Below are 11,450 nucleotides of genomic sequence, written 5' to 3' on the forward strand. Positions count from 1 at the left end.
TGTGATTGGTTTGAAGAAATGCAAACAACCCAGAGCGTTTTTTCTCTCCTAACCAGGCGTGCATCTGCGGTGTAGCCAGACTATTGACTGTAAAATTAGTGGGCAGAGCATGTGTGACGTCACCCATTGGTTTGTGGAGATCTGCTATGAGTGGTCGAGTTTGCCGTTACTGGCGCAGCCATCCTGGTTGCGGATGGGACAATTTGTACGAGAGGGAGGAGTGAAGGAGGAGCCCTTACACTCTATGTCACGTTACACACTTTCACTGGCAATCACATACATAGCCACGCCCTAAAACACCCCCCTTTTTAAATCAACGGGACCATAATTCCAAAAATGAACATCATTCTTTGTTGCACAAGACTTAAAACTAGTGATTGAGATAATTGAGATATAATGCACTTCCGCATTTGCAGCACTTCGCCAAACCAGACGCTTTGTCCATTGATATACAGTGTGTGAGCCAGAATGTATTTTAAGGGGATGAGCGAGCGTCCGGAAAGCGTACCTCCTGTCACTCCCAGATGTAAATCAAGTGCAGATTTGAGTGGTGCATGCTCAGATTAAAACGGTTTACGGCCTAACGTGTCATCCCGATCAGAGTCGAGTCAGACCGGCTCTGGTCGAGTGCAGATGTGAGTTGCGCATGCTCAAATTTAAACGGTTGGAAACGTGTTATACTGAAATTTGTAAAATCCATGAAATAATAAACTTTTCTCATAACAAACAATAACAGAAGATGAAAATCATTTCAAAAAAGTTTTAGCTATCTATGATTGATTGATTTCTATTGTTTCTATTGTTCGACTTATATTGGGGAGTGACACCTCCTATATGGGGCGCCGTTTGTAAAGCAGCTCGTGCTGAAAATAACAGCAACATTTTGTCACATTTAGCTTTAAATAATGTTTAAATAACTGATATGAAATTTTGAGGTCACTTTCTTGCACATTTACAACAATATTTGTCAACTTGGAAATATTTTAATAGTTAAATCCAAATATAAATGTTACACCTAAATGTTAAATGTTAAATCTATATCTAAATCTAAATCTAAATGTTAAATCTAAAATCTAAATGTTAAATCTAAATCTAAATGTTAAATCTAAATCTAAATCTAAATGTTAAATCTAAATATTAAATCTAAATCTAAATGTTAAATCTAAATCTAAATCTAAATGTTAAATCTAAATATTAAAACTAAATCTAAATGTTAAATCTAAATCTAAATCTAAATGTTAAATCTAAATATTAAATCTAAATCTAAATGTTAAATCTAAATCTAAATGTTAAATCTAAATCTAAATCTAAATGTTAAATCTAAATATTAAATCTAAATCTAAAAGTTAAATCTAAATCTAAATGTTAAATCTAAATCTAAATGTTAAATCTAAATGTTTCGGGTGAAACTAAATATTTAGCTAATATGCAAATTAATGTCGGTAACCGGAAGTACCAAAATAAAAGCTCGAGGAGGTCAGTGTATGTTTATAGTGTCAAATAACGAATAAAAATCCTCTCATCGGGAGATATGGACTCTTGAACTTGGATAACCGTGAAAATAACTACCTAAAATAATAAACACAGTTGGGAAAACTGTATTTGAAGAGTACTTTTGAGTTTTTAGTGTCACTTTTATGAATGGTGTGGGAATTATAGCCACTATAGCCAGCCACGGGGGGCTCACTTTGACTGGTCTGTCACGTTCGCTTGCATTAACGTCAGCAAGAGCCTATCCCCCGCCCGTCCCCGACAAGGCACTGACAAGACACTGCGAAATGTCCAACGAATCAGCGTTAGCCGAGAACATCGGCAGAGGCGTCCTGGTGGCTGTACAAACTTATTAAACAGCAACAGCGACAGCCTCAGGGCCACCGCAGGCCACCTCGGTAAGCATGTTTTCCAAATCACGGAGCTAGCATTGTCTTGTTGTCAAGGTAGTAGCAATCTCTACTGGCTAGCTACCGTTAGCTAGTTTAGTTAAGTTAGCCTTGACAACAGGGTTGCTAGCTCCGTGATTTGGAAAACATGCTTACCGAGGTGGCCTGCGGTGGCCCTGAGGCTGTCGCTGTCGCTGTTGAATAAGTTTGTTCAGCCACCAGGACGGCTCTGCCGATGTTCTCGGCTAACGCTGATTCGTTAGACATTACGCAGAGTGACCATGGCCAACAGTACCGTGCCTTGTCGGGGGGCGGGCGGGGATAGGCTCTTGCTGACGTTAATGCAAGCGAACGTGACAGACCAGTCAAAGTGAGCCCCCCCCCCCCGTGGCTGGCTATAGTGGCTATAATTCCCACACCATTCATAAAAGTGACACTAAAACTCAAAGTACTCTTCAATACAGTTTTCCCAACTGTGTTTATTATTTTAGGTAGTTATTTTCACGGTTATCCAAGTTCAAGAGTCCATATCTCCCGATGAGAGGATTTATATTCGTTATTTAACACTATAACATACACTGACCTCCTCGAGCTTTATTTTGGTATTCCGGTTACCGACATAATTTGCATATTAGCTAAATATTTAGTTTCACCCGAAACATTTAGATTAACATTAGATTTAGATTTAGATTAACATTTAGATTTAGATTTAATATTTAGATTTAACATTTAGATTAGATTTAACATTTAGATTTAGATTTAACTTTAGATTTAGATTTAATATTTAGATTTAACATTTAGATTTAGATTTAGATTTAACATTTAGATTTAGATTTAATATTTAGATTTAACATTTAGATTTAGATTTAGATTTAACATTTAGATTTGATTTAATATTTAGATTTAACATTTAGATTTAGATTTAACATTTAGATTTAGATTACATTTAGATTAGATTTAACATTTAGATTTAGATTAGCATATAGATTTAACATTAACATTTAGGTGTAACATTTAATATTTGGATTTAACTATTTAAAATTTCCAAGTTGACAAATATTGTTGTAAATGTGCAAGAAAGTGACCCTCAAAATTTCATACCAGTTATTTAAACATGTATTTAAAGCTAAATGTGACAAAATGTTGCTGTTATTTTCAGCACGAGCCGCTTTACAAACGGCGCCCCATACTCCTATGGGGAGATTCTGAGGCTAACAAGCCATCACCTTCCGTTAACATTCCATTGACTCCCATTCATTTAGGCTCCACTTTGACAGCGAATAACTTTACATCTGAGGCGTTTAAAGACTATTTGTCCATTGTTTATTTCTAAAGAAACACAACAATGTATAAAATGTCTTACGTTGTGGCCCTGTAGCAGCCGTTTTTGTAAAAATAGGCTAACAGTTGTAACCACACGACTTTCTGTTGCACAGTAGATGAATTATCGTACAGTCAGGAGAAGCTCGCAGGCAGTTTTGACTTACATCAGCTGTTTAAGTTGAATTACTAATGTTAACTAGCATGTTAGTTAGCAATAATTAGCCAGTGCCTATGTTATCTCCATACATATACCTACTCTCTCCGTCTCTTCAAGATTGGCAATGATTGAGATTTCTGTTGACAGAGCTACCAGACGACTTAAACTTTCAGACAGGTTGCTCACATCACAACTACGTCATCAAGCTCAGTTTGAGGCTGAGCAGTACCCTCAGCCATCACTGGAGAAGTGGCTTCACAGGTCTCCATCGAAGTATGGCGTTGCCGTGTCAATTTCTTTCACTGTCCATGCTTATTTCTCAGCGTGCGCTGTGCAGATAGGTCACTGCCCGATGTGAGTTTATTATTTTTTTTATTTAAACTGATCATTCAGTCAAGTACAATACAACATACATTGTTAACAATGGACATTCATTACATTAAATCATACAGGGGTACAGTCAGAGTGGTGTGATGTGGTATTTAGCATATAAAATTAAAAGATTTACAATAAAGCTTCAAAGTCAAACATACCAAAGAAAACAACCTTAAACATCTTGAAAAATCTGGGATTAATACTTTACGAATGAATTTTAGAAACACTTACCAGAATTTTACTGGACGGGGACAATTCCAGAAAAAGATGTGACACGTTTTCATCAATTTTCAACAAGCAGTTAGACTCAATAACCTATTTGTATCTTTTAAGGAAGGATTTTGCTGGGTAAAACCTGTGTTTTAAACTTCTCTCACTTAATTGGTAACAAGGTATTTATAAAGGTAAGGACCATACTTTTTTCACAGGGAATATTCTCTACAATACCAGTCCAGTATGGAATAACACATATGGAATAGTAACAATGTCAGTCTGGAATAAAGACATTACACTTGGAGTGTTATTGTTAAACCAGTTTTCAAAAATAAAGATTAGTTTTTGTAGAGAATGTTCTTGTTATTCCAAATGTAGCATTTGTGAAGTGAAAAGTTAAAAATGCGAGACAACAGCAAAATAATTTGCTTGTGAAAGTTAGACAATTTGATTGGGACATTACTAATCTTGTACTGCCTGATGTGAGTCGAGTGCAGATTTGAGTTGCGCAAATGTCACTTTGCGACAAGTAGCATACAAGATGCTAACAAGAGAGTTCTGTAATGTCAATACAGTAAAAAATCCTTGACAGTTAAATAAATGGACCAACAGATCCCGTTGTTCTGGACGGAGACCAGTGAAGGAAAATAGAAGAGCTTCTCCGGTGATGGCTAGGCGTTACTGTGCCGCCTCCAACTGAGTTTGATGACGTAGTTGTGGCGTGGGCAACCTGTCTGAAAGTTGTAAGTCTTCTGGTAGCTGTGCCAAGAGAAATCTCAATCATTCCCAATCAGCAGAGACGGAGAGCGTAGGTATATGTAAGGAGATGGCATAGGCACAGGCTAATTAATGCTAACTAACATGCTAGTTAACATTAGTAATTAAACCTAAACAGCTGACGGAAGTCCAAACTGTCTGCGTGCTTCTCCTGGCAATACGGTGATTTTTTAGCTATGACGGTAAGACGTCTGCTATGACGCCATAACGTGAGGTAGGCCTACGAGGTAATGGAGCCTTTTATACATTGTCGTGTTTCTTTAGAAATTAACAACGGACAAACAGAGTCTTGAAACGTTTCAGATGTAAAGTTATTCACTGTCAAAGTGGCGCCAAAATGAATAGCAGTCAATGGGATGTTAACGGAATCTGCAGGTGATGGCTTCGTAGCATTAAAATGGCGCCATGGGAGCAATGCTTAGAGAAGAGAGGCTTACCCCCTTGGTAAAAATGGACCAACTTAACAAAGTTCGTTTACTGCTGGCTACAAGTTAGCAGTCAAACATAACAAAGGCTGTCAGTTGAATGGCATTTTGAGCAATCAAACAATTATAGATAGCTAGCTAAAAAGTTTTTGAAATGATTTCCATCTTCTGTCATTGATTGTAATTAGAAACGTTAATTATTTCATAGATTTCACAAATATCAGTTTGACACATTATGCTGTAAACTGTTTAAATCTGAGCATGCGCAACTCACATCTGCACTCGACCCGAGCCGGTCTGACTCAACTCTCATGACCATAGGGTATGACCGTCCATCTATCTACGTCCACACTGCAACAGAAAACCATGTTAATGGTCCACTGTGGCTTAGACTATATTGTATATTTTTATACACATTGTATGCTCACTTACTGTTTTGCTACTTAAACTTAAATCACCTCCAAAAATGGGAAAACAAATTATTGATGTGCCATATTTTATACAATATCCAAGACAAAATACACAGATAATGGAGACTGGAAAATTACATGGAAAACCATGAAAAATACAAAAATGTTGTTAAAAACATAAAATCACTCTGATCTGTTTCGGCCATGGCTGTATAAACTTAAGGGAACGTTGTCTTCTTGCTCCGCCATTGCATAGCTTTTTTTTTACACTCATCTCGTTCGTGATGTAGATGTAACCATGGATGTTACTGGCCGCCCCCAGAGACAGTTAAAGAAAGGCCGCCCCCCTCCCCCTCAGTGTTTGGTGCGCATGCGCCGGGAAGAGACACGCCTCTTCTTTCTGCAAGCCATGTGGTTGTCGTTGGTAAATAAAGACCTCTGCTAATTTTTAACGTCTACTTTACACTGAACTTTGAATACAAACGCTGACTTTTGCACTGTCGCAGCAGCCAAAATGTCTGCGGGCTTCGTGAACCTCGAGGCGCAGGTGGAGTCGGTGCTCGGAGCGCTGGTCAAAGCTGCCACGGTGGAGTTAACCAAGCTGTTCGAGAGCAGATACCGAGCCTCGGCGCTGGATGTGGATGTGGGCCGCACTGAAGACAAAAAGCAAAATAAGACACTGGATAGTTTAACGACTGAGGACACCACACGTAGCATTGGAGTGCAAGTGGACGAGGACATTTGTCTGCCGTTTGAGCGAACTGGTGCGTGTCTTTTGAGCTTTAAATGGAATGACTTCCTGTTTAAGTCCACGACACAAGGATGCTGGGATAGATACATGAGTAGAGTGCACACTATTTGCTTTTAACGGAATGGCAAATTCAGAAAGATAATCTTCGTGTATGCACGTAGCACACATTTAGCTTGAGGCTTATGTACATTTCGTTCTTGCACACACACTTTGTTCATTTGAGTTTGTATTGAGCTCGTGCACGGTGTTTCCCATTGCAAACCTTAGTGTAAAGGAATGTATGTGTGCCTCTGTCTTAACCCCTCCCCTCCCCCCCCCCCTTTCTCCACAGGAGTCTCAGATGGTGATTGTTTGAGGGAGTGCAGGGAGGAGGTGAAGGGGTGTCCCATGCCATCAGAAACACCCCTGTCTGAACCTAATGGCCAACTTGACCCGGAGTGGTCTCCTCTGAAGGAACCGGTTAGTGAGATCATGGGGGAGTGACAGGCTGAATGAAACTGTGAGCAGCGTTGTAGTCTCCGCAGCTTTGGGACTTGTACGTTAGCGCGTCATCACATCATGGCCTGTTTTTATCGAGTACCTTTTAATAGGATGTGTTGTCCCAGTATGGAAGCCCATAGGGGACTTTATTAAAATTATATGTAAACTTGAAAATATAACTCTTCAATAGTATTACAGTTTAGTAAAATGCCATTTTGCATTTTCATTTCCACATACTGCATTGCTTAATGCATTTAAAAGTTGGTTAGGTTGTCTTTAAAAATAAAATGTCAAATGTTGTATTCATCTTTCAGATAGTTAGAAAATTGCATTTTAATTGTGACTCAAATAATGCTTGCACAAATGGTCATAGAACGGCCATACAAGTATGTAAAAATTCAAATTTGCTTATTGCATTTTCATTTATGCTCAAATAATGCATACATATGTGGAAAATGATCATGTTATTGTGGAATTATATTATCAAGTTTACATTGTAATTTTAATAAAGTCCCCTATGGGCTTTCATACCCTTAGTAGTTGTTCTCATAACACACAGTGCAGCATGCAAATGTGGTATGTTCTTTCTTTAAACAGGTTGTGGCAAAGACTGTCGATATGGTGGAGTTGAGCGGGACTGAAGCAGAATCTGCAACAAAAGTTGTTTTGCACGGTAAGGAAAAGCACCGTGACAGCGAGTTGAAATCCAAGGCTAAGAAACACTGATAAACCAAGACAAATTATTCAAATGTTTTTAATCCATGGATGATTTGAATTATTGTGTACATGGGACTGCAACTGTAGGCCTTTTAGTTTAGATGACATACAATTTACAAGTGGGAGTGTCAAATATAAAAGGGGTCCAAGATATTAACAGGACCAGTGTTTGTTAGGCCATTTCATTAACTTCTAGAAGTTGGAGGTTTTCGGCCCATAACCCATGGATCAAATCCTGGAAATGTGTTGCTATATAAAATACTTTTTTAAAAGAAGCAACGTTGGAGAGATAAAAAAAATGGTGTGTCCAATATTTATATGTTGTTGATTGACACAAGTCATCTGTCTTTGGTTAAGCTTTTTCCTCCTGCATGGTGCTGTTAAAGAAAAACAGACACACATAAACGTGACCTATCCCTGTCATAAACTGGCAAGTGTTGTAATGCATGCTGGGTAAGGCTCCACTCCACGGTGAACCTGAAGCACATGGGAGAAGTTGGTCTTCAGGGCTCTTAAGCCCCTGACAGCCGGCCCTCGGCAGAAAGGGCAGTTGGACTGATCAGTCTTGGTCAAAAAAAGTGCCTCGGAACGCACCAAGGCAACGAGACGTAATACGTCTCCATAACAGCAGGCAGCGCTAATCTGTATTTTCGCCCAAAAATGAAAACCCGAAGCTGATTGCCAGACTGTCATGGCGGCTTGTTCAGAATACAACAACTATAACTGTTTTTACTATATTTTATTCACCAAAACATGTTTCTGAAAACATTTTAAGCTTGAAATAGGCCATGCTGTTGCTGAGTCTGTCTTCATTTCAGATCAACAAAGGTCAGTCGAGAGACTTTAGTCACGCTTATCCCGTTCCTCTTTTGCGGGTTAGCACCAATCAGATTGGTCATTTGAATCCGTCAGTGCCCGCCTTCCGACCAAGCATGTCAGGTCGGTCAAAATGATGGCCAACGGCACGGAACCGACTCGAGTCACTGACCTCGCCAGACTGTCTGACTGCCGATTATCGGGTTGGTGTTACAGCCTTTAGACCAAAAGCATTTTCTGCCTTAATGCTTCTTAGGTTTTGGCCAGAAAACTACTTAAATAAGTTAAGGAGAATATAGTGGTTTGGGTTATAACAGCTAACTTCTCCTGTGTGTAAACGGGATAAGCACTTTAGAAAAATGGATGGATTAACATTAGATTACACATAGAGAAGCATTCAAACAAATACCCGGGATTCTAGTCATCGCACAAGTGTCACAAATTGTCCCACTTAAAGGCTTACTGACACCAAGTGGTAGATCTGGGAAACTACAACATGGACAAACTTCTTTTTTTCTTTAATATCAAATGTGGCACTTAAGTGATACCGTAGAGGCTGCATATCATAAAAGAATGATATAGTGAAAAATAGTAGAGGAATGTTGAAGCTGAATGAGAGAGGGATGGTGGGAATGTTCAATATAACTAATACTGCATCTTAATCTTTTTCAGTCTCCGCAAAGACATTAAGACATGGACCTAAGCAAAGCTCACCAGTTAAACAGAAGTTTGTCGTGATCCAACCTGATACGTGTGATATCGTTTGTGGAGAGAAGGTTAAGTTTGTCTGCCCGTTGATCCTCAAGCCAGAGTCTCCAGCTCCCAAAACTGACAACTCAGAGAAGCCTGTTCAAACCGAGCCTCAGCAGGTCTGTGTCAGCACCGCTAAGGGCACTGCCTACAGCCCGTCCCCGTCGGATGGAGCTGTGACTCCTGCTCAGGTTGGAGTTTGGGAACGGATCCGCACGCCAAAGGAGACGACAAATAACCTCCACATGAAACTGAAACTGACTTCTCCAGAGCAAAAGCTGATGAGTCCTTGTGTGGTACAACTGGTGGATGTGCTCACGGTGCCTGAGTCAGCAATGAAGCTTCAGGAATCTGTTGTCAAAAGTCATGATGCTAACTGCAAAAGTGGTTGGCCTCTGCCCAAAGACCTCCGCCGCCACCAAGGTCTTCACACTGGCCACCGCCTCTGCTGCTTCACCCCTTGTGAAAACGGCATTTGGCGGCTTCAGAAGGTGGTCACCCACTCCCGTGATGGATACCCTTGCAGCATCTGTGGGAAGACGTTCAAGCGGAGGAAGATTCTCCGGCGGCACGAGCGTTTTCACACTGGAGAAAAACCATACCCGTGCACTATGTGCTCTAAGTCATTTGCACTGAGGAAGAGCCTCCGACGCCACTTGAGGTTTCACACGGGGCAGAGGCCGCACACCTGCACGCAGTGTGGCAAAAGCTTCCGTCTGCGAGACAATCTGAAAGCACACCTGAGGTTTCACTCTGGGGAGAAGCCTTACAACTGTGCCACTTGTGGCAAGATGTTCAGGATCCTAAAGAATCTGGAGAAACACAAAATGAGCCAGTGTGGATTCTTCGTTCCTTCGTTCAGGACAATTGCTGGCTTGTAGCAGTGTAAACTGCTGTCAGTGGCTGGTTGTGGGGGTTTCAAAACGTTCTACCTCAGACTGAAAACACTGTATCGCTTTTGTAGAAGACTGTCATGTAACGTTCAGATAAGAAGGTTAAAAGGCTATGAGAGTTTATAAGAGTTGTACAACTACTTGACACTTTTTTTTGCATAATACCTTTTAAGAAACGGGATCAGTCTGCACAAGGGTCCCCTCCACATCGCACAGTTAACCAAGTATACTACATACCGTATATATGCTGAAGAACTTCACTGCTCCTTGGAGATTGTTGTCTTGTAAAAGGGTTGGAAACATGCATGTATAAAAACTGGATACCAGAGCTAAAAAATGGCGCCTGTTCAGTTCATTCAAGTCGCTTCCCTGGCTTATACGTTGAAAACGTTTCTAAGCTTCCGGATTGACTTAAGAGATATGCAAACCACTGGACGTGTGCAGTAGTGTTTTGACCGCTGGCCCGCCCACTCAGCCCATAGACTTTTAAATCACTTTCCTCGGCTGGAGGGAAGTGATTTCAGATATAAAAAGTCCAAGGACTAAAAATTTAGAATATAAATAGTCATAATCAACCAGCAGTTTGTTGTGTTCTGTCAACAGTTTTACAGGCGTCTCTTTTAGGCCTAGTGGGAAAATCTTTTTTGGGTTGCAGTGGGATTTCTCATTGCTATTCCACTGGACAAAATCGGCTGCAGGGCTGAGCGTAGTTCCTGGGGGCTTGGTTGGAATATATCAGTTGAATTGTTTGCCTTTGTGGACCCAGATATCTGGTTGTTTGGATGGGCAAAATACAGATCCTCACCTTCCAGCCTTTCACGGATGTTTCTTTTGGATGTTTATACTCTTTATGTTACGGCTTTTTTACTTTACACTATGTATCTTATGAAAAAGTGTTTTTGTATTCATGTTATAACTAAATGTATTTAGACTTCTTTCCTTGCTGACTTTATAAGACATTCTGTATTAATGTTATGTTAACGTGTACATATGGCCAAACAAATGTCATTGGATGTTCTCTATTTTTTAACCGTTTAAAAAAAAGAAAAGTTTTTTTATAGTAACCAATACATTTCTGTGTTCATTTTTTTTTTTTTTTTTATACTTCTGATGCTTTATAACATTTTCTTGTGTATTAATAAAAAAGACGTTTTGTGGCAGATGATGGAGTTATATTGTTGTGTAAATCCAACACTTCACACACTACATTCAGTCTGGAGGAAGGACTTTTAAATAAAGCACCGTTATAAGAAGAGGTTTATACTTTGTCACTAATGAGCACTTTTAAATTAATGGTATAGCCACTACATGTACTTAAGGTTACTTTATTTTCAGAATAAGTATTCATATCTGTAAAGTAAAAGTAGGAATTCCACAGCCCTGATTTAAAATCTTTCTTAGGTTAAAGTACCAAAGTATTGGCATCAAAATGTACAAAAAAGAAAAATACTAATTTTGTTGAATGGCCCATATTGCGTATAGC

General features: G+C 39.6%; 1 protein-coding gene across 1 annotated transcript; it reads left to right on the forward strand.

Annotated features, from left to right (window-relative positions):
- Positions 1–5,907: 5,907 nt before the first annotated feature.
- Positions 5,908–11,003, forward strand: si:rp71-1g18.1 (zinc finger protein 3). Its single transcript, XM_032532160.1, has 4 exons — positions 5,908–6,324; positions 6,643–6,770; positions 7,389–7,464; positions 8,997–11,003. The coding sequence occupies exons 1-4, from the start codon at positions 6,075–6,077 to the stop codon at positions 9,953–9,955; spliced, it is 1,413 nt and encodes a 470-aa protein (XP_032388051.1). The 5' UTR covers positions 5,908–6,074; the 3' UTR covers positions 9,956–11,003.
- Positions 11,004–11,450: the final 447 nt, after the last annotated feature.

The sequence above is a fragment of the Etheostoma spectabile genome, chromosome 12, assembly GCF_008692095.1.
Source record: "Etheostoma spectabile isolate EspeVRDwgs_2016 chromosome 12, UIUC_Espe_1.0, whole genome shotgun sequence".
NCBI lineage: Eukaryota > Metazoa > Chordata > Actinopteri > Perciformes > Percidae > Etheostoma > Etheostoma spectabile.